The sequence below is a fragment of the Chaetodon auriga genome, chromosome 20, assembly GCF_051107435.1.
Source record: "Chaetodon auriga isolate fChaAug3 chromosome 20, fChaAug3.hap1, whole genome shotgun sequence".
NCBI classification, from domain to species: Eukaryota; Metazoa; Chordata; class Actinopteri; order Chaetodontiformes; family Chaetodontidae; genus Chaetodon; species Chaetodon auriga.
In genome coordinates, this window is record NC_135093.1 from 14,372,907 (window position 1) to 14,397,415 (window position 24,509).

The 24,509-nt window shown below is 45.0% G+C and overlaps 1 protein-coding gene across 1 annotated transcript in view; it reads right to left on the minus strand.

Moving 5' to 3' along the window:
• The window catches only part of snx29 (sorting nexin 29), a 114,856-nt gene that overhangs the window by 26,558 nt on the left and 63,789 nt on the right, over positions 1–24,509 (minus strand). Inside the window, exons 16-18 of the mRNA XM_076759604.1 lie at positions 16,917–17,033; positions 14,821–14,876; positions 14,389–14,470 (exon numbers count right to left, since the gene is read on the minus strand). Of these exons, the coding sequence (XP_076615719.1) occupies positions 14,389–14,470; positions 14,821–14,876; positions 16,917–17,033 (255 nt within the window). The remainder of the gene's footprint in view (positions 1–14,388; positions 14,471–14,820; positions 14,877–16,916; positions 17,034–24,509) is intronic.

Here is a 24,509-nt window from a genome sequence, read left to right on the forward strand (position 1 = left end):
ACTTATTTATGGCAACGCATTAGCCTCTGCACACAGCTACCATCTCCCTCCTCCTGACTAATCACAAATAGTCTTTCATTATCTCAAAATCTTGGCAACGTCCAAACTGCAGCATCCTTGAATATTTGTGCACCGAAGCTTTGATATCTCCAATAAAAGCCGTCTTCAAACGAGGGGACGGGGTCTCTAATCACGCTTCAGAGGGACCTCGTGGAAAAGGGTTGATGGGTTTTGGCTGTTGTTGAAAGCTGGGCTGTGATGGACACAGTCCTATTGTCTGTATTTAAATGGCTTATGAGAATATCTGAGAAAGCACAATAACACGTGTGATGAAAATATAACCTCAATGAGTCGACGCAAGAAGGAAAATCCACTGTTGGTTACTGAAGCATCAGCGATTTATAATGCTGAGAAAGGAAAGCAGGGAAATGCTGTAATTCACTTCTTCAGTGTACCAATTTTTCCCACGAGATTGACTCACCTACTGCAAACTCAATGCATTTGGCTTCAGGCCAAGCAAAGTGAAAGGTAAAGAAAAAGAGTGCGTGCTGCTCCAAAGTCATAACAGTCCCATTTCTCATACAGTAACTGCAGTGCATTTTTTTGTCTATTGAGACCGAGGAAGGTGCAGAAAGTCGTCTCTTCCTCCTGTATGATGGATTTCCCACTGTATGACTCTCATCCAAGAGCTCCAAGTCACATTCACCAAACCCCCCTTAACTGCACAACCTTGCTGTAAATTGCTCATTTCAATTAGACGAATGCCACCTGTTCACGAGGAGGCGCACGTTCGTGAGACCTGATCAGCGGCTCCGCTCCGCTTGTGCGAAAGTGTCGTTCACAAAGGCGTCGACCAAGAGTGAAGAGAGGAATTTCACAGCGCACAAATCCTTTTGACAGAAATCAGCTGATGAAAACAAAATTCATTTAGTTGGTAATCACGTTAGAAGACAAGTAACAATTAGAAAATGTTAATAATACTGCTGTGACGCCACGTGTCATCAGAGCAGCGCCGTGCTGTGAAAAGCAAAGCGGCTGGTCCGTGACTTAAACAGAAGATGGTACAACGTGATGTGAGTCACGGAGATGGACGATAGAATATCATAGAGAAGGTGACCTTGCACTGATGGATGCAGCCATAGAGGATGTTCCCGTGGACAGCGACCCGCACAAAGACTGGAAGGCAAATGTCTGAGTGCCTCTAAGTTTCAGCGCCAAAGTGTGCCAAAACCTTGAAGCTCTCAGTAAACAGTGAAAAAAGTGAAAAGAATATTAAGTTTGTTTTTGTCAGCCTACATTTTTCAGGTGATTTTGGTACATTTTCTAAGACAAACAAGTGTTTTCCATTCTGTGAAGCAAGGCAGACATGACTCCTGAATTTCATTCATACTGAAGAGAAAAGTCTGAAAATCCAATGCGAATGCAGCAAATTCTCTTACATAACTTTTATTTGCCACTTGAGAACAAACCCGTTCATTACGAGCGGTTCTTGCATGAAGTCCAAACACTCCTTCAGACTCAAAGTGCAACACAAAACTTTATGCATGAGCACGCCTGATGTGGACTGTCGTCACTTTCATCACCAGAACTGAATAACTCTTATTTGTTCTCTGATGTTTCTTTAAATATTAATGCTGAGCTTTTTTTACTCGCTCACTTCAGTCCGTTGAATGAATTCCTGGCTCAATCAATACGTATATATGCACACAGAAATGACAAAGACTGTAAGAAAATAGCCATAGATCAGTGCCAGACACTGTAATTAAAGCTGTGCTCTGTGTTTTCCAGATGTAAAAAAGGAGAAAGCAGAAACATGCTTTCATTTATTCATTTAAACCACGATTAGCAGACAGCGCAGCAGCTACAAGCTGGTCTGAGGTCGACCTACACACATCAACAATCATGCATGATTCAAAGTAACTAACTGCACGAGTGAAGTGTGTGGAAACACTCCAGCACCTGGTGGAAACCCACATGAAGCTGAGGAGGATCTTATCCAGGGTAACAGACACAGCACGACATCTTCCACAGGGAAAAAGAGCACTTGCACACAGTGAGATAACTTCAGAAACCAAGATCTGAAACGGGAAGCCTGTGAAGGGATAATTGCAGCTTTTGCTTTGCTTGACATTCAACTGGATCTTTAGCCTGAGGGTATTCCAGCGAGCAGGTGGAACTGGGTGCAGTCGTGAGCCACAGCTGAGATTTGCAGGAAGTGCAGATGATAATGATGTCTTACTCCCTGCTGTATCTCTCTGAGAAGACCCCGCTCTGTTGTTCCCTCATCTGACAAACAGGCTAACTGTGGGAGTTACTACTGTGGTAAAAGCTGTGCAAACCCATTTCCACTTACAAATTTAAGAAACACAATGAATAACAATCTATGACCTGTTCCAGCATGTTCTGCTGACTTAAAATAAATGTAACACTGGTTCAAGGTGCTGATCAGAGTGAGAGGGAAAGAAGACAGCGAGCCAAGTCAAACCAACGCAAACCAAACCAACCTCCCTCTTCACGGATCATTGTAGGCCAAAACTTTTGCCAACTTAGGCAGAAAACAGAATCAATTTGGAGGTTTGGAGAAAGGGGACGACGGGAAAGGACCACAGGAAAAGAAAGACGCGTTGATGCGCCATCCAGGCGAACGAGGTATCTTTCAGCCATGCTAGCAGCAGGCCTCTAGGGTTGATAACGTTAGTCACTTAACAACTACCAGATTGACTGGCTTGAAATTTTTGGCATCGAGAGGATAGATCCTACTGACTTTGGTGGTCCCAAAGTGGGTGTCAGACCAACTATTGGATGGATTATTATTATGAAATTTTGCACAGAGGTTCATGTTCTCGAATGGATGAATTGTAATAAGTTTAGTATGCTCTGACATCATCCATCCACCATCACTGTCTGCTGCACTGAGCACCAAAGATATCACTTATAAGAATAATTCAATCAATGACCAGCAAATCAATCAGAGACGGTGAATGGGGGATGCTGACTAACACATAATGTCGCCAGTTCGTATGTGGCCTGGAGTGTTTGTTGGATGTCGTATCTCTGCTGCATATCTAATAGAGGAATAAACATATGCAATCAAAAGATATTAAATCATCGGAGCTGAGACCTCTTAAACTCACTAGTGCTCTGAAAGTGATCTTCCAAAATAAAAAAATTAGAGAGCTGGAGAAAAAGCAGGCTTGGGGAGACAATGCCAGAGACAAAGAGAAAGGGTGATTACCACCTTGACTGCAGTGAGGATGTTTATTTTAGAGCTCTGCCCCTCCTGACATCCCACAGAATTAGACACTGTGAGCAGAAGAGCCAGTGGATGCAGATGAGGATGAGACAAGGAGGATGAGGAGGAGGAGGAGGAGGAGGAGGGAGGTGGAAGAATGTTGTTGGAAGTGTGGAGAGGAGGAGGAGGAACTAAAGACATGCAAGACAAGGGGCAACTGCAGTTAAACTGGAAAAAGAAGCAAGAAAAATAGGTGGAAAGGGAAGAGAGCGAAGAGGAGGAGGAGAAAACGGAGGCGTAGCGGACAGAAAAGAAACCATCTCATGATGACGGTCGACTGTGTGGAAATTAACAGCTGATTAAATGACTGAGTCCACAAAGAAGCACATCAACTTCTAGCATCATCGTGGCGGCAAGATGAAGTGATGAGCGACACCAAAATAATCCAAAGTCAGCTGCTCTGTTGCTACGTGGAAGCGGATGAAAGATACAAAACTGCACCACCAAACACCGCAAGACTACTGCTCTTTCCTTTTGATTAACTTTGTGGATTCAGCGGCGCTGCAGGGAATATAAGGCTCTTTATAAGGTGAATCATACCCTTCCACTGGTCGAAGCAAGCTCCACTTTCCACCCCCCCCCACCCCCCACCCCCGTCTACCGATAAAGGAGGAGATATTTATTTTGGCGGATAAAATAAAGCCGTTCACCTTTAGTGTGTCCTCCACCCTCAGCCTCTGCTTGGGGGAGGTTGCTGGAGGTTTATGAGGTAGAGGTGAGCTCTTAAATGCAGAGGTGGAAAAGAAGGTCTTCCCTCAAATCTGCCGCATCAATTACCTTACCCTTGACTTATTCTCCTCCAGCAAGAAAACACACCCAGAAGAAGCCACTGGCAAGCAAAGAGTTACACCTAACTGACCAGAGGGAAGAGGGAAACGCAAATTCATAACGTGATATAGAACAAGACATCTGCTGGATAATATTCCCAGAATTGGAAATACATGGCGCACACATCAATGGATCACTTCTGTGTTGCTTCCATTAGTACGTAACATACGAGCATCTGCTGTTTCAAGGAGGATCCTCCTCATTAAAATGTAATACCTGAAACCAAAAGAGAGCGACAACGGAGGGCTTTTCCACACACGTTAAGAGACTCCCCCCAGTTTCTCCTCCATCCCTGTCAGAAACAACTCTTAAACTGAAAGGGAGCCATTATTAAAATGTTCTGTTTTCTATTTTACTGTTTGAATTGAGGAAAATGTCACATCACTCGGCAAAACAACACCGCACCTGCTACCAATCCCTAAGTGCATAGCGGTGCTTTAGAAAGACAGGATTTTTTTTGTTGTTGTTGTTGTTTTTTAAGTGGTGCTGGGAGGCAGACTGCTTGTACATCTGCAGCATTATCACAACGAATTAACAGCTGCTTTATTTAAAATGCAGACGGACACGCCTCATGGGGAAGGATGTTACATCCTGATTCCTGAAAAGTTGGGACGCCGAGTACAAGGAATGAAGCCATTTACAAGCAAACTGCGCTTACCTACAATGCTTTTAGACACACAAGTCATATTCAAGTCAGTCAAAAATCTTGACAGACAAATACAATAGACACCAAAAGTTTAAGGATACAACGGAGAAATACTGCAGTGCAATCCCATGATCCTCACCAGAAGCAGTGTTTATGAGACGATTGCCTCAAAGTTAAAATCACATTACTCTGTCTGTACTGTCAAAATTCACCGTGGGTTTTGATGCTGTGTTGCTCCAGTCAAAGAGAGACTTAGAGATATACTGAGTAAGGTCTGTGAAAAAGTCTAGATGCTGGCACTCAGCTCCAAAATGCCAAGAGGTTAACCGCTCATCGGGCATCCCAGACAAAGATCGAATCCCACCAATGTAAAATTTGGCTTTAAAACCCCGTCGGACAGCTCATTCTTTCCCCCAGCCTTTCTTCCTCTTCCCCTCATACAGAACAGCCATCAACACACCAGACACTGTTGGCTTTTTATCACTTGAGTACTCAGCACAAGCACTCAACGTCTAAGTTGGAGGCTACCTTGGAAAAGCTATCTGACGACACAGCGGGGGGGGGGGGGGGGGAACAGGACGAGCCGCGGCTCTTATCTCCATCTTTCATCACGACTGCTTCCCTTATTCTGTTCTCTTCATCTCCCACTCCCTTGTCCTGTCAGCTCCCTCCCTCTCACTCCTCCTCTTCGTGTGTCCTCCCTTAAACACTTGACTAAAAACTCAGTCACGGTAGGACACTCTCTCCCTCTCCCCTCTTTCATGTGAATGAATGAGTCACTGACAAGTCCTGATAATTGGCTTTGAGCATAGTAAGGAAGCAGTGAGCAAATGATTGAGGGTAAGGGCGGGGACTGGAGGATGTAGAGCAAAGCGGACCCGAATGTGACTGAAAGAAAGAGGGGAGGGGGGACGTGGAGTGGTGGGGAAAATGAAGCATGAGAGGCAGAGGCAGACAATTAGAGACACAAACAAAATGGGGAGGTATAAATTGAGGCAAACAAGGGAGAGGGAGCAGAGAGATCAGAGCGGGGAGCGGAGTCGAGGCGAGGCAGGCGGACAAATTATGTTCCAGCCCAGGATCTAATCAGATGTCTTGAGGCGAAAGCAGAGATCATCACACTCCCTCCTGACTCCCTCGAAGGGACAACGCCGTCACCAGCCGAATCCTGATTCCGCCACCCTCTCCCCGCAGGGAGAGAGGGCAGAGAGCGAAGTCCCCACCCCAGCCCTCCCAACCCATTTCCATCCGCTAACGACACACCTTTGAAGTTTTTATTGGAGGGCAGCTCGCTGATGAAGTGACACAGCGGGACTTCACATCCGCTCTGACTGCTGAGCGCCGTTCAAGAGCCCGCGCAGATCTGTGTTTCTTTGCTGTGTTAAGCAGGGTTAAAAATCCAGAGGATGCGCACGTGGGGGGAAAAAAAGGAGGCAGCATGATGAAACAAACCGCAGCACCTATCAGCAGAGGGAAAACTCAATAAACAGGTGTGAGGCACGCTGCAGCAAAATAAAAAAAAAAAAAATTCCCCCGGACCAGACTCCAAATGATGGGCTGTTTAGGGATTCAGGGTTTCGTACCAAAGCAAGGCGGCTTTACAGTCATATATCACTCTTTTTAACAACTTTCTTCTTATAGTATGATAAGTGGGTAAGTAACAAGAAAATTCCATTTGCTGTTCTAACAAGAAAAAGATTCAGCCAAAGCCTAAAAAGGGGACTTGGTCAAAGTTTATATTGTTTGATTAAGCTTTATTTCATGCTTGGGATAAGACACAGCCGAAGTCCACTCAGGTCTCATGTGCGGGGTTGTGGGGGGCTGAAGTCTATCCCAGCTCACAGTGGGCGACACGCACAGATCACCAGCCTGACACACACTGCACACACAGACAATACTGGCTTCAAATTCACAGGCATGGGATGCTGTTAGAGGGGTTTCTACTTATCAGAAATATGTCAGAAACTGTCTTTGTATGTAAAAGAAGAATATCAGCATATGTGTGATTTCTACCATCATCAGGTATCAGTATGTTGATAAACATTTAGGCTTTATTAGATAGGTGGTGTTTAGTGAAGATTTGTTGCATTATATTGCCTTATACTGCCAAAAGACCACAAGTTAGAGCCCTGCCATGCCCAACCATGTCCATCAGCAGCTATGCATCTTATCTAAGTGCCATTGAACGTGACACTGAACCGCAACCTCCCCATTGTGAATCGCTCTGGATAAGAGCACTGACTTAAGTGGCTAAAATGGAAATATAATGTAAATTACGCCGATGCTTGAAGTTGATGTGGCGCCCGTGCTGCAGCAGTAAAAGCAGCCTCCGTGCCTTCCCGAGGGTGTTTAATCTATGACTGATGGAAGTAAGACGAAGACAACGATTGTAATTATCATCATCGTCATTGTAAAACATTCATCATTACCATCATCAACATAATGGTTATCTCCCTCTGTCAGCATCCAGCCATTATCATAACCATAATCACTCACATGCACGTCCGCACACACTCGCACTCCTGTACGCGCGTGACGGCGCACGCGCGTAGAAAAATGCTCATCAGCATTACAGGCGTCAAAGATCCAAACATCTATCTGTCTTCGAACGCAACACCGCTACACGCACACACTCAGAAGTTCAAATTAATACACATGGATGCATTATCTCGTCAGCGCGTGGTCTGAGCCTCGAGCCAATCAGAGTGAAAACTGAGCAGGTCTGAATGTAAAGCCCGCTGCCTCGGCAGCCACAAGTCTCCCAGGCTAACCCGGCTATACCCTGTGGCTAATAAAGAAATTAAAGGTGCTAACACATTTCCCACGCTGCATTTCTCTTGGGGATGGCAAACCAGTGCAGGCGGTGGTGCACACTTCTGAAACAGTGTCAGCGAGGACGTCTCAATTATTCATTGAGTGGCTGATTTATGTGGTTTCATATGGTGCATATTAAAGACTTTGGGAGGCACGGGGAAGAGGAAGATGGTTTATGTAACTGCTATTAATTGGGGCCCTCTATTGCTCTTTCTCTCAGAGTACACAAACAGCTGCAGTTAAAGGTATTGTACTATGCATGAAGACAAGCATTATGCAGAAATGATAACACAAAGGTACTTTTGAAAAATTCAGTGGACACGTGCGCTTCTTCCCCACAGTATCTCTTTAACCTCGAGCTGCTTTATTGAAACAGAACAAAGGTGTGGAGGACAGAAGAGAGCAACACAGAGAAAAGTTACAGTGGACATTATCCAGCCCAATTAGCATAATTAAATAGTGAGAGTTGGCAGTTAGCCCCTGACTTTGCATGGAAATGATACGCTCAGCTTTTCGCTGATCAAAGAGAATTGCTTATATTGAATATATGCACATACATACAGTGTATCTATTAAATGTATATGTAAAACACCCAGGGAGCTGTGGATCAGAGGTTCTCAACATTGGCATATTAGTATATACTGTAATATACATACTCCTCATTCACACTGCATTCCATTGGCGCTCGGTACTTAGATGTTAGTCTGTGTTTGTTTGTGTGTGCGTGCATGAATGGACGCACGAGCAGATTTGAACAAAAGAGGGTTGTTTTTTTTTTGTTTTTTTTTTGTTTTTTTAAAGTGAACAGTGACTCATTTATCCACAAAGAGTGGGGGGAAAAAAGACTCAGTGTTGGTGTCTCATTGGAAAAGCGGTGTGCAGACGAATTTGGGATTCACTTTTGTTGTCGAACTGCTGTGGAAACGGGAGGCTCCGACCCATTTTGCCCTTGAACTCATCATGAGGAGCAACGCCACCCTCCAAACCGGCCTATGAATGGAAGATGACTGGGAGAAGATTGGGCAAAAGAGTGGGAGAGAGGGCACAGAACTACAAGGTAAAAAAAAAACAAAAAGGAAAGATAAGACTGATGAGGGGCCAAATCCATGAAAAGGGCAGTAAAGACAGAGTTTATTGAGCCTAAACTCTGAAAATAACATTTCCTTTGGCTCCATTGCCAGCTGAAACATTAAAGAAAACGATGAAGGCGGCTTATCTGTGATTATATGCTGGTTTTGGCATTCTATAAGTTATTAAAAGTTGTAAAAGGTGAAACTTTTCCATTTCATGCTGCCCCTGCATCACTGGCATGTTAGCAGTGTGTATGTGTGTGTGTGTTTGGAGAGGTTAAGTAGACACTAATCAGGTCTTTTAAAGCTCCTTTTACAGCTTTTCCGTCTTCGGGTCTACACTGAGGTATGAGGATGCTTCTCACTGTGTTTTGTTAATGCTGGCCTAATTCGGCAGAGTGTCACTGTGTTTATGAGGAGTTCACACTACACTTAACTTCAAATTATTCCGACGCCCAATCAGAATGTACGACTACAGATAACTCAACGAGTAATCACAATTATATTTGCCTCTTCTTTGTTAGCAAACAGAACTTTATCATAGCGCCACAGTGTCAGCAGCTATACAAAGAGTATATCCCCCCCGCTGCCGCAGCACCACAGGTGTGACACCTAGTAATCAACGACCTGAAAGCTCCCATCAGACAGCAGCACAGCAGTGAGTTTCTCAGCAGGACAACCCCTGAGTGTCTGACAAGAAAAATGTAAAACACCCTGAGCCAACTAGCTTGATTCAGAGTTGGAGGCTTTTATGTTGAGCTGTAAATGAAGACGAGATGAACTTTGGTGACGACCCCAGAACTTAAAGCTCGCTGGCTTCGACACTAAAGTCGCACCTTCTTGAGATGTGATAAGGTATGAAAACTTTGTTAGAGGGGAATTTAAAGGTCCAGCAGATCTAGTGGCAGAAATGGAATATAATATCCATGTGTATGTTTTCATTAGCGTATTTTCATTTTAATATCTACAGAGGGAGCAGGTCCTCGTCCACAGAGCCCGCCATGTTGCACCACCATGTTCCTACAGGAGCCCAGAATGGACAAGCCAAACACTGGCTCTAGAGAGCACCTTTCACGTTTCTGTGCAACCTCGCCACTAGATGTCACTAAATCCTACAAACTGGACCATTAAAACTTTGAAAAGTTACAAAATCCAAGTCGAGGTAGATGTGCTAAACTGGGGAGTGAAGGTAAAATCAATGTTTTTTTAGCAGCACATCTTGATGTGTCAGCCCCTGATGACGGGTGTTTTAATGCACCCATGTGCGGAACTGCATTGACACAATTACGAGGGCTGTATTACTGTTGATTATTACTGTGTGTTATATCGTTGAAAAAGCATATAATTCAATGCCAAATAAGAGACTCAATTGAACTGGACAGTTGAAATATCATTATCAAAGAAGCCATGTGTTCAACAAATGCAACAGTTACAAATCTGACATATCAAACTTCAATTAGGTCTCAGTATTGATCACAAACAGCAGCCAATCACAAATGTCAAACAAGAAGCCACTGGATGCCCGACTGTACAATATCCAGGTGATAACACGGCGCTCACAGTGTATCCTCAGGAGAAATTCATGCTTTCAGGAGGAGAAAAGAACCTCTTCATTTCCTGAATACCACACAGCATCCACGCAGTAAACACCATGGTGGTGAAATTTTGCAGTTCTAGATGATAGTCTGACATCCCATTTCCATGAAGGCAGCATGGAGCTGCACTACAATCGATCCAGTTACAGAAACACTGAAGTAAACAGCCGTTGCTATGGGAACAATACACCGTCTGGTCTGGTTGGATTGGTGTAAAGTGGCAGGTTTCAGGACGCTGCAGAACACATTCTCCTGCAAGCTGCAAGTGACAATTTGCCTCAGCTTGAATCTTCGGTGTTAACTCACCTTGTCAACACCTCGCCCCCCTCCATGTTGTCTGAACGCCCCCGTGGAGAAACGCTACACTAGATAACAGACCAGAGGGTCAGAGAAGTCCTCAGGATTCATCCTGTGGGTACCATGAATGTCTGAACTAAACTCTGTGGCAAACCATTCTACAGTTAGAAATACTTCAGCCTGGACCAAAGTGGAGCCGACTGACGGGATCTGAACACCTCTCCTCTACTTCTTACCCCTCTTTGCCAAACTGCACACAACTCTCCACAGATCCCGATAACATACAACTAGCCAGCACGCAATTTTCTGGGAAATGAAAAGAGCTCCTCATCAGCGTCTGACTGATGCTCTTTCCACATCACAATGCCAGCCCAAAATACCAGGTGACGAAAACACGGCGCGCACACCAAATGACTCCTTGTGTTCATTGACGGCATGCGAGCCATTCCTCCTTCCCTCCTCCCATGATAGCATCTATTGTTGGTATTGTGTGGGAGGGAGACACTGATTTGCGGCGGCCGGTATAATTCTCTCATTATGAGTTCAGAGGGGGAGAAAGGCACAGCGAGGGCTGGAGCGATGGAGGGATGAAGGCCCGGAGGCACGGCGCCCAACAAAGATCAAAACCCGACTGATAATGGAGCAAATCCATCAGTCTCCTGCTCTCCATCTCTGTCTGTCTCTCGTCATCCATCCGCCGGCCTCACTGAGCTTTAGATGGAAGTCATTTCAGAGGGCTTGCAGAGAAAAGTGGCTCTGAGCAAATGCGAAGAGAGAAAATGGCGTACAAGCAGTTTTAGCGCCACCGTAATGCCGTGCAATCTGGCAGAGGGAGGGAGATGCAAAGGAAGGCTGAAAAAGAAGAATGTAGGGATGACGCAGGAGGGGGAAGAGAAGAAAGCAAGCTGACATTCAGGGACACAGAGGAGAGGTGGCGCTTGGATCAGCCTATCTGACTCTCTGGGCGAGTTTTTCGCAGTGTAGAGCTGTTAGCGTCCTTATTTTCCAACCACAGGGTTGCTGTGACCTGACTTAGGCTCCAGCTTCTAAAATCCCACTCACTCTCAGAGCCTCCCAAAAGCCTCTCTAGCCTCGGCTATGGCTCATTGCTCTCATCATTGGTTCAATTTTGCAAGCATATGCGTGTGTGTGCAAGTTCAAGAATGAGAAAAATACGGAGAAAAAGGCCTATGCGCCCGCTTGAGGGGATTTTAAAGAGACCCCTGCCTTCTCCCTTGTGATGCTCTCCAGTCTTTAAGACTGTTGGCTCAGTGTTCAATCACCACAACAACCTCACCTTAACAACAATGACTCCAGTAACCTTGGCCATCCATTAGCCTGTCTAAGAACAAAAGCTGTTTCCATAGGGAGCTATTAGACGAATATAGCTCTGGGAAGGGAAGTATCCAATACACCAGATGGGCTGTGCTTTATACCAGCTCCAGGGCTGGACAGCAGTCTCATGGAGACCATTATTGAGAGGTAGAAATTAGGCTATATCAGTGCAACACATGGGAAACGTTCAGGTTCGATTCTGGAGTTGATCCATGAATGTGGAACTGCAGGTGGACGCTGATTATTACTCAAAGCATGGCAGATATCTGCACACTCCAATGTGTTCCACATACTGTCACCAAACTATGTTTAAGTCATCTGAAAAGTGGGATTTCCTCAGACAAAACGTTATCTACCAACCCCGAGGAAGACATCGATTTCTAATAATGTAATTTTTAATTTTGGTTTACTTTGTCCAAAGTGAGGAAGAAGATGCTATTCTGGCTACCATCTTTGTTTGGATTAGGGCAAAGAGGCACCACATGTTCTTGGCAGGTGGAATATTTCTACATCCAGCAGTGACTGTGGATGTCCTGTACCTGCTGAACAGCGCTAAGGGATCAAAGATCAGGGGGGTATTTACTTTACAGAAAATCACATGTTTAGCTCGACTCAAATGGAATGGCACAACATGAGAGGCAAAAAGGGGCTTTTTGGCAGCAATAATGCCACACCAGTCTGTAATGAATCCTCCAAAACCACGCTTTTATGACAGCACCATTACGATGCACTTACCTTTAAGTCCTGCTGCATAAATAAGCTCCCAAATTGCAGGGAACAAGTCACTTCCCCAACACTGCGCTGCAATTTAAAAGTGGGCTGCTTTCCACACGAGCATTTCACCACTGCTCATGTCAGAAAATGATAATTCTAAAATATTTTCATGACATGCTTTGAGAAATGGCCAGATTTTTTGTCTGAGCGTCTACTTTTCAATTAAGTGCATTTAACAGCTAAGATTCCAATGCAACAAGAGGAATTGAAACGCAAATCATTTGCCATTGTCAGGCTTCTGTCCTGTCAGGAGGATGGAGATAATATCAGAGAAAAAAGGTGTCAGGGAGCTAACAGCTCAAGCCCTCAGTTGTGAATTTACATCTATTATGTATAAGCTGAGCCGGGCTGAGCTCGGTGGCCAGCCAGTCCTGACTATCAGTTAGAGCTGAGGATGTGTCACCTGTCTCTTCCCGTCCCATATGGTTTCCCCTGACTAACGTTACAGCTGTACCTCCTGGCTACAGAGCAGATAACAGCACAGTGTGTGTGTGTGCGTGTGTGTGCGTGTGCTGTTCTGTCTGACAAGTTGTTCCGTACATGAAGAAGTGTGTTTACTGGAGACAAAGGCACAGAAGGAGTCACACAATACAGAATCCCGTTGCAATGGCCAAAATGTTGATGCAATATATAAAAATCACTGTTTTCGCTAGCATTATGAGGGTTTTTCCACAGCGCCTAAGCTGAATAAACAGGAAAAAAAAGCTAAGATGCTATATTTTGGTGTCACACAGACGCACAGTCATGTTGAAGAGGTGGCAGAGAGGCAGCGAGTGACCAAGCTACCTCATCACTTCAGCAAACTCTCCGAAGCGCAACCCCATCGGCGGACTCAAGACGCGGCTTCGTTAAGGATTTCAGATATTCCTTTGGAAGAAATCAAAAAGCTACGTCCTTTTCCAGTCAGGAAACAAAGAGGAGCGCCGCCTGAACGTGAGAGCAGCCTCCGTCAGAGCCTCTTAGCCAGTGTGTTCGAGCTGCATATGTCCTACAGAAGTAGAAGTTTCAATCTGTATCTGCGCGTATGCATCAGCGCATGTGTTTTCTTGTGTGTGTGTGTGTGTGTCTGTCTGTCTCACAACTGGTGGACGGCCGCGGCGAGACAGCTGAGGTGCAACACCTTGTTAATGTGACAGACACAGTAAAACGGTCGCCGAGGGAATGAGCCGCCGTTGTCTACTGTGCTCGATAACCTGACAGATATAATAAGAAGCAGCAGTTTGGTTTGTTAGGCCACTCTCCAGTTCAGCTCCCAACACAGCTCCTTTAGATAAGTGCCTGGCACAGAGCTCAGGAAACCATCATTTTGGTTAAGTGCAGCTGGGCCATTATCATTGAGTAAATGCCGATGATAAAACATATTACAAACTTAGAAGCGGCACAGCCTGCAGCGGGAAGGGCGGTCACTATTTTGGGCTTGATATAGGCCTCGGAAAGTTTTCACAAGGTGCCAATGAACGACAAGAGACACACAGCTATGTTGTAATTGATGATAATGCGAACTTGTTTAATGTGAAATGACTTCAGAGCTTGCTCATTTGTAGCCCCATCCCTCTATTGTTTGGTTTAATTCAAACAAATAAACCACAGAAACCTCTCCCTATTAGTCCTTGTGTCCATCCTCTGGGTGGGGGTTCCCACATTTACCAACAGCATGTATGACCATGTGTCAGTGCACTGGCGAGCTTGGCCTGGTAAACCGCTCAGAAAGGCAGATACTAAAGCGGCTGAGTGTACCTGATAGACGTGGTAGGCGTTGGCAGCTCTGCCCTGCAGGAACACAGAGGGGATCCACACGTTGATGAGAGCGCGATGAGCCCTGAGTGACACAAACAACAAACCATAAGCATCATCATCATCGTTAGCAGCATCAACATCAAAAGTGTGTCTTGGACACTTGTGGCAAATTACAGCTCACTGGTAAAAAAAACCTTGAAGTCTGATTTGGTCATGATCTCAGAGTGGAATGAATGACTGTCTGTAATTAAACCGCGTTTGAGCTTTGTTCACAGGTAAACAGGAGAAAGAAGGAGTATGAGACACAATTATGCCGGGAGAACAGATATTTTATGAGGTAGCAAGTGAAACTCCAGAGGAAGGTTAGAGAAAGAGTGAGAGAGAGACAGAGTGAGCAATGAAGCAATTAAAGTCAAAAAGAAATATTCTTACGTCTCAAAATCTGACAGGCTGGGGTCATCTGACGTCTGGCTTAAATCACCTGGAACCTGGAAAAAAAAAGATTTAACATTCATTAAAGAAACAGAACAAACTCAAAGACAAGTATATACATGGTGTGCAGGACGTGGTGGACAGGACTGTCGGACAAAAGAGGTTACAGACCACTGCAATACACGATGCACTGTTCATACTCATCCAAAGTACCTCTTCATGCACATGCGTGTTGCATGTCATGTTGTGTTATTGTTGACTGTTAGCACTGTTAGCAGTGGTTATCCTAATCTGACACCTTCTCCACAAGTGTGTGTGTGTGTGTGTGTGTGTGTGTGTGTGTGTGTGTGAGAGAGAGAGAGAGTTCATCAAGCCTTCCCTTGAGGAAGCACATGACCCGGCCCAGATGTTGGGCTTCTGGATGAGAGTGTGTCCGTGTGTGAGAGAGAGAGAGAGAGAGAGAGAGAGAGAGAGAGACAGAGAGAGAGAGAGAGAGAACTAAAACTATGACTATCATTTCTTTCCATGACTAAGGCGAGACGCTAATGAGGCAGCACCGACGTCAGTTTTGTGACTATATCAACATGCACTATTCTTGACAAAAAAGACAAGAATGAAATATAGTTTCAAAACTTTATCGAAATCTCTCTTGATTTTCAATGACAAAAAAAGTGGAGATGAAATACTCTAGACTGTGTTTTTCCAGTGCAGTAGCTTCATGTCACATACCAGGACGCCGCCGTCAGCAGAGTCAGGAAACAGTGAGTGTGTGTGTGTGCGTGTATTTGTACTTGCTACATGGTGAGGACAGGTTTTTAACCAACAGAGTGAAAACATTTTGGAAAGGGAGGACATATTGGCTGGTCCTCACAACTTCAGAAGGCTGTGTGAAGGGTAAGACTAGGGTTTCAGGATTAGGTTAGAAGGTTAGAGGAAAGGAAACAGCACAGGAATGCTGACGTTTCACCCAGACTGCAGGTTCATTTAAAGCAGCCGAGCAGGAGCTTCAGTCTAAAACTAGCGAGGTGACAATCTAAAAGCCATACAGCCTGGAATCATAAACATCTACATCCACTGTGTGTGTATCTTCCTGGCCTGTCAGCCTCTAAGCTCTCCCACAGAGACCCAACCTGCTCTGAAACACTGTCACCGCAGCCCCATTCAGTGGGGTCTCCAGGCTTTGATCAAACCCTCCGAGAGTCACACACAAACACACACACGAAAAAACAAAACACACACACCGTGAAAGAAATCGAGGAGTGAGAGGAAGAGAGAGACGGTGAGGTGTGGAGGCAGGGAGAAAGTGACCCGGGGTTTGGTCAACTGCATCAGCTCTTGGGAGCTGGAAGCATGCAGCCATCAGGAGCCAGAGATGGGCGCACACACACACACACGCGCACACACACACACACACACGCGCGCGCGCATACAGAGTGAGTGGTCCAGCAGAGCAGGGCTGAAGCTGGGGGATAAGAGGCCCTATCTTCAGCTTGAGGCTCCCATCACTGTGGCTGTATCAACTCACACTGTGGACAGTGAGTGTGTTTGTGTGTCCAAGCAGCTTGGGGCTCTCCTGAGCATGACCAGATGCTGGCACTCTGTGTGTTTGTGCGTGTGTGTGTTGTTTTTGTAGAGGACAACTTTGAAAGCTGTGGGGAGAAGCAGTTTGTGCGAAGAAATGGATAGTTAGCATTAGCAGCGATAGCCGCCGCGGTTGAAAAGACACCAAAAGAGCACCGCCGACGGAAAAATCAAACTTCATCAACAGAAAAGTCGAAAGATGTGAGCGCACACTGTTTGACTGACAGACCATCTCTGGGAGCTGCAGTGCAGCAGCATCAAAGGAGACTGAAAACAGAGGAATCTCACAGATGACAACTTCAAGGAAAATGCAGTTAACCATAATTGGCAGCCATTGACCGTCGAGAAAAATGAGCAGAGGAGCAAACAAACACGCGGAAGTGGAGATGAAAATCAAACAAAATCACCAGGAGGAGAGTTGAGGAAATGGCAGGGTGACAGAGATGGAAGGCAGGAGGGGAAAAAAGAGAAAAACTGAGAGATCAGTGTGTGTGTGTGTGTGTGCGGTCACTCACCGGTCCTCTCAGGTCAATGAGCTCCTGTCTCATCTGGACAATGAGGTGGTCTTTGGCCATGAGGGAACGGTACAGGCGCTCATTAAACTCGATCAGCTCGCCGTGCATCTCGGCTACCTGCAGTGCAAACACATGCACGCACAGAGGAACACACAAAAATGGCACCTCAATTAATCCTGCTGTGGAACATTAGCGTGCAACACACAATTATGTAAAGAGAATGGACAATAGAAAGCATATAAACACACAATAAACAACGTGAGGACATTCAAAAATGTCCTTTTAACAGAAAAAAGGTAGAAGCACTCCAGGTGGGACATAATGCATGCTGACAGATTCTGGCAAACAGTCAAACTCCTGACAGAGAAAAGAGGGATGGAGGGAGAGAGGGTTGAGAGACATAGAGAGAGAGTGAGAGAGAGAGAGAGAGAGAGAGACTGGGGGTGAAACCAGTTCATATCCCAATCAGCCAGACTCCTGCCAGCCCGCTAATCAATTGTCATCAGCTCTAACTAACCTTGACGTGGTGTTACTCACATCTGTGTGTATGCTCATGCAAACATGGCCGTGCTCTTCTGCGTGTGTGTATGCGTGTTCCCCCGGCCTGTCTGCCTAACCAGGCCGGACAGTGTGGACAGGTCTCTGTCAGGAGACTGACAGCTGTGACACACACTGTGCTGTATGGAGGACACCTGCTGTCACAGCCGCTTCGGCGGAGCGCCGTCGCCAGCTGACAGGTGAGCCGAGTCGCTGTGCCGCTGTTGCTCCAACAGCGACCTTCAAACATTAACTTATTCACACATCGTTTAAGAGCCCACACACTGCCATAAAGGAGGAGGAGAGGCTTCTTATGTAATGACAACAACAGTGTTGAGGGCTGTAATAAACTTGATTTATTCAAAAACTGCAAACAATGCTTGCCAAAATAATTTCGCGTTGAAGTAGATGGATGAGTAGTTTTGATCCCAGTTTATATCCAACATAAAGTTAGGGTGACACTGCAGCAACTCGTGCTTCTGATGCTGTTTGGGCACGTCACTTTGTGGTGTTTGCTGGTGGTCTTTTGTATAACAGACACACATGAAAGCGGTCCCAATCTCATGTGTCTCACCCAAATTTCAAATCACTCCTTAAGACTAACACTTTCATGCCCATGTGGCCCAGGAAGGAACTAAAGGTCAAGACTCTTGGTGATCTTCAAGATTTAAAGTGGCAGCTGCGGCTCAGGAGGCAGAGCAGGTCATCCACCAATCAGAAGGCTGGTGGTTCCCTGGGCGAGATACCGAGCCCCAAACTGCTCCTGATGCTGTGTCATCGGTGTGAATGGATGAATGTGCTTCTCCACCATCAAATTCTTATATATTAAAGAAATTTCACTTGGCGTGTTCAGTACTGTTTTCACGTCATTCGCGAACACATTATACGAATGCTTCAAAATTTAAGAACATTTTTCAGTCCATGATGGTCCCAAACCTTCAGTAACCATGGCAACCCCATTTCCAAAATCCAGAAAGCAAAGCTACAGAAACATGAGCTCCTCACCTCTGGAGCAGACCACCTCTGGGCCAAGTAATAAAAAAACATGCCTCCTCCTGTGACCTAAACCTTGAACACTGGGTCAAAAAAAAAAAAAAAGTAAAATGTGAGACTGAGAGACATCGAAACTAATACACAAACGAAAGAAAAAACAGTTTCAGGTGGGCAAAATCAAACATGCTGCATAAAGATCAGTCTATGCATGAGGGTTCAAAGACTGATACTGAATTAAGCAGCTCCTGAGGAAAGGTATTGAGTATAGCATGTGCGCTGACGGCTAACTTCGGCGAGGACGCTCAAACGTTGCTTGTCTGGTTTCTTCTGATAACACTGAGGCCTACCGGCTGCTACACTGTTAACGTCTGTTTTCAATCAAACGCCAAAAAGCTGCAGTGCAACGGAGGACAGGCGAAGGCGATCGCTGCACAAACTAATCTGTTAGATTTGGATTAACAGAAAGAAAAAGCCTGAGAGGACTGAGAGAGAACGCTAAATACACTGGACAAAGCGCATCATTACCACGAACTGTGTGTTCAGCGGGCAGAAACAGATCATGGCTTCACCCAATGTGACACGTCAAACGACTAGAGCACACAACTGCGCGCGTTAAATAATACTAATCACACCATAAATGACGATAACAACCGCCATTGTCCATATAATAACACTAGTAAATCTCCCGTAATCAGTTCCTCTCGTCAACACAGCAGCTGCTATAATGACGGAAAGTTTTAGCAAACAGGCCCCGCTTTGATTTGCATGTCTGTGTGTCTTCTCCATATTACTGCTATTACTGCAGCAGAGAAGTTATGAGGTGAATAACAATGTCAGTATCCTCGGGCAGGCTGTTAAATCTCTCCACTGTCAAATACAACCTGAGCTCTATAGGCGGTAATCCATCCAAAGTATAAAGTAAAGAGGTTGCAACAAGTTTGGGAGTTTTGGAAGGCCTTCGGTGACTTGCGGCAGATTGCGGCGATGACGATTTTAATAGTTTTTCTATCTTTTTTTTCACTCGAGGGTGAGAAATAGTGGAAAATAACGGCGGTGCTTCACTTGGAGGACCGCACATCAAAAATGTGGCTTCTGTTAAACTGAGACCGCCGGAATCAAATTGCACCGAACCATCAGGGCTCTGCTGATCCCCTGCCTCGGCACATTTCATTCCAACTGAATCAAACAGATGTATCGATGTGCCCGGTCCATATCTACATGTCTCTAAACAACTGAGGCTTTAGAGACCTCCGGATCAGATAGGGCCGGGAAGCAATAAAACACAGCTGACGGTGATCTTACAATATAAAACATAACCGAGTCCGGCTCAAGAACGAATCCTCAAACCTGACAACTTAATGCATCTGTTCATATCCTGAAAGAAAAGAGTGAAAAGGAAACGAAACTCATACTTTAAGTCAAGACTTTACGCCCAGGTCCGACAGGCACGTCATGTTCAAGTCGGGTAGCAGGAAACGCACATCCACGGCTGCTCCCTGAAACACTGACTGTCCTCTGCGCACCAGCCCATTCATCATCTCTATTTATTTAACCGCCACAACTCTTAAATAGGACATTATAAAAGAGGGAATTAATTTTAAGCGTGAAGAAACCCAATTAATTCTTCGTGAGAGGGAGCTAATCAGCTTGCCATTCTCCAGCCGTGCATGTGTGTGTGTGTGCATGTACAGTACAGTATGTGTGTGTGCATGTGCATGTGTGTGTAAATGTGTATTTGAGAGTGTGCATGTTGACTGTACAAAAAAAACTGTGGTCTATATTGAGCAGTGGCTACATGCAAGCATTGCTGATTTGTTTAAATGGGCAAGTTCATCTTCTCCACTGCTATTAATGCAGGGTCATTAAGATGCACCACCAGGTTTCAGTGGTCATACACGCATGAATTGGATCCAAAGAGCCCGGCATACAAACAAAACCACAAGCCAGGCATGGCATGTGCATGCATGGGAGTCCAGCATGTATGTCTGCTTTCACCGGGCCTTTTCCTCTTGACACCCACAACCAGAACAGGAACTTGTTAGTGTTAAGGGTGATGGACTGGCTTACAATTTCCTTCCAGCCACTGCAGTTTCAAATTGAAAAGCTTTGAGTGTGAAACCATAAAACCATCACAATAAACCTGACAGCTCAACAAGTCTGCAAAGTAGAAGCCTGACAAGCTGTTGTAGTCTGCTTTGGATATACGGCCTACTGGGAGCCTTGAAGCCATGGATGTGTGGCTCAGGCAGGGAGCTCCCAAGGCCACCCTATGATCAAAGATCTGGACCAGAAGTGACCAGAGTGTTTTGAAGTGCTCTGCCTGAGGAGGTAGGACAAGCAAAATCATGTTTACAGGTCACTATTCTTTCTGCAGTCCCATGAGAAGAGGTCAAGTGCATTTCCAAGCTTAAATACAGCTAAAACTTAATCACTTGAAGGAAGTACAAGGTCCTTGTCATGGGTTCAGCATTGAGTCTTCTAAAGTTAAAAGACTGTAAGTATAACTCGTTAATGTGGGGGATCCAGAGTTGGTGGTGAATGTCGGAACAGTGAAAGATGAACCAAGAAGGTTTTGGTGAGTTTTATTTTGTTTTTGTCACATTTGAACGACGCGTATTTAATGACGATAAAATGACTGTTTCTGTGAATGGACTCTGGTGGCTACGGTGTGAGTGATGTAGTGGCTGTTGCTGGTTAAACAAAACAGATGTCACTCTTGAACAAAAAGGTCTATCTCTGCAGGGATCCTTTCCATAATGTGGTCAGACACTTATTAGAACAATCTGAGCCTGTCAGAGGCAAAAGCAAACGCTTTCAGTGGACAGACATTGATGGTGTGCCAGCACACAGAGGGGTTACATTGCAGCCCATTTCGCATCTGGCAGCTGCTGCACTCTGAATACTGGAGAAACTAAGAGTCCATAATCTGATAATATGTGACCAGATTTACTCCTGTTTGTTAGGGACAATGAAGCCTTCCAGGACACATAGACACAAATTGGAAACTCTGCACACACAGTGTCACTTTCATTGATTTAAAATGCAAATGTAGGTCAAGCTGTTATTTTGTTATGTGGATCTTTTAAAGACATGTTTATGTTGAAATAATATACAAGTGGTATGTCTCTCGTTGTATCGGTTTGCCCTTTGATGGACATAATGTGAATGGTTCAAGCCTATGTCGGCTTTTCTAAGAAGAAATAATCAAATGTCATTTTTGACAGCTGTACAGTATAACTCCACTGACTGAGAAAAAGAGAGCTCAACGGAAAAAAGAAGAAATCAGCGATCTGACCCCAATGTCAACAATGACAAATGTACTACATATTGTAAACTCTGCAGTAAACATTACTATCTATGTTGGTTCTTCTCTACATAACAAAGACAAATTGCTATCATTTATTTTAGTCAACGCTGTGAAGTGGAGCTGAGCAGCTGAAAAAGTGAATTCAACACAAAGTTTACTTTTGTTGTACAATCCTGATTGCAGAAATGTTGGGACATCGTGTAAAACATAAATAAAACAGATATGCTCAGGTGAAAGCGTCATGATTGGGTGTGAAAGGAGCATCGTGAAAGGCTCAGATGTTCACAGGCGAGGATGGAGCGAGGTTCACCACTCTGTGAACACATGACTGTAACACTGGGACTCAGCCGTGACCAACACAACAAATCAAATGAAAGGCAAATAAAGGTCTCTCTGCCCTGATACAACTGAAAATGCAGAAAAGTGATGCAAATTGTTTGTAATCAGACGCTTTGTCTGGCCGGCAGGGCTGGTTTGGTGTGATGCAACTGTCGGCACCGCTGGAGTCACAGCTAACTGTTAGCGAAGCGATGCTGACCACACTCTCTGTCACACACACACACGTTCAAAAGCAACACACACACAATCTCCTCCTTCACACAACGCCTTATCCTCGTCCTCTGCGCTCCTCTCCCATCTTTACCCAATCTCTTTGTGCCTCTTCCTCTCCTCTCCTCCAGTGTATGATCTGATCTGAGCTGCGCCAAGCTGAGCTGGCCTCAATAAAAACGCTAAGAGAGCCCTGGCTGAGTGGAGACACACAACCCCCCCCACACACACACAAAAAAAAAGAGACAGAGAGAGAGAGAAAAGGAGAGCGAGAGCAGCAGTGCTATAGCTGACCCAAAACCTAATAACCTTAATTTGCCAGGACAGATACAGTGAGGTCGAGAGTGGTCGTTTCTGCTCCCCATCTAAGCAGACGTTTGTGTTTTTAATAAAAAAGTTCAAAGTCAGATCTGTTTTCTGCCCTTGTGGCAACATTACAAAGCTTAAAAAAAAAAAAAGAAAAAACAAATACAGCGCAACAAAGATCATGAGCCAGACTGCAGCTAATGATGCTTTTCTATGGTGCGTATTTTAGATAACCAGGCCGTCACACAGACACTCTGATCAATACAGGGTCACAAAAATTCAGGATGACTAAATTCAGACATTTACATCATCCGCTTTGATTTAGCCTTCAGGATATGTTACCGAGTCATGTGACGTTACATAAAACCTAATGGCAGATGGTTCTAAGTGTTCATATTACGACTGGGACCATTTCATAGTGGGCAGGACACCACGACTTGAAAGGAGAACTCTTTCATCTTTATATTCGTGGCAGAAGGGAGACCCAGTCGCGGGGTATCAAAGGTTCATTTAAACATCTTAAACTGGGTGAGCGCTCAAAGGGAATATGGCAAATACTGGGTTACTTTGTAAATCTAAATGCAGCTTGTGTCTCTCTCTGTGTTCCTGACTCACTTCAGCACAGCTGCTGCTAAACATGAAGAGACATGGCTGAGAGATGGGAAAAAAAAAAGGAAGAAAAAGAGGGTGAGAAAGGACCAATATAGACATCACAAGCTGTGCTGTCCACTCTGAACTGAGGTGGAAAAAAAAAAAAAAAAAAAAAGATACAAAGAGAGATGGAGAGAGACGAGTTGAGAAGTGTGAGCACATGAGAGCGGCAGATGGACCAATAGAAGAGACAGAAATGGGAGTTTATAGAAAAGTCTAAATCTGGCCCATGGTACAGACGTAGCTCTTTGTCACTGCCGCATCACACAGAGAGCTCCGCGAGCACTTGGATCACATCTTCTTTAGTTATGTGGTATTATTACTTTGAAATGCCGCAGTGATGACAATGTTAAAGTACAGTCTGTCAGCTTTAATTTGGGGGTATTTTCATCACAAGCGGATGAACACTGGGAGAACTAAAGCCCTCTCTTAGCGCATGTTCTCCCAGTCTACTCCTGCCAAAAGTATTTGGACAGATTAAGATTAGGTTTCCATTCAAAAAGTAGTCCCTTTCACCATCAAGAGCCCAAGTTTTAAAATACACTGACAGGACTTTGCCAGGATGAAGAGAGCGGATTAAACGACAGTCTGCTGGTAGCTCGGGATAACCGTAGCACATGGTGGAGTATCTTTCCACTTATTTGTGCATGAATCTGTGACTTCCATGATGCTAAAGTATCTGCACGGCGGGTCAAAAACAAGAGCAGCAGTGCAAGGGATGGCTCAAACAGCGTGTTTAACCGCAGTCTTTAGCACGTCAGGCGAACGAGCTGACGTGCTAAAGACTAGGCCTGGGAGCACATCAGTGACTAACTACATGAGTTTGTGTGGTTGCAGCTCACAACAGGCACATCCACTGTACAGTACTCTTCCCATTTTCGGTGCTAATCCTGGATGCTGCGGGGTTTAGGCTAACGTTAGCATTTCTGTCCTGCTCTCTGTTGGATTTGGGGACGTTCCAGCCAACTTCACCCGAGACAGTTTATCTATGCCAAACACTCTGCTTTTTCCAGAAACGATGCAGTGTAACTTGTGCTATAAAGTGTTTGAAAGTACAAACGGGATGTTCAGCGAGCAGCCGAACAGAGCGACTGCATGTTATAACGAAACAACAGTCTGATGTTCTGTCCTTCCTTATCTTATTTATAATCTGAGGACTAAGAAGCTCGACGCTGCAATGCAAGAACAATGCTGATTATTTATTTAGTGTTACATGTCCGCAGTTTTAGCCTCAATATTTTAGCATGTTT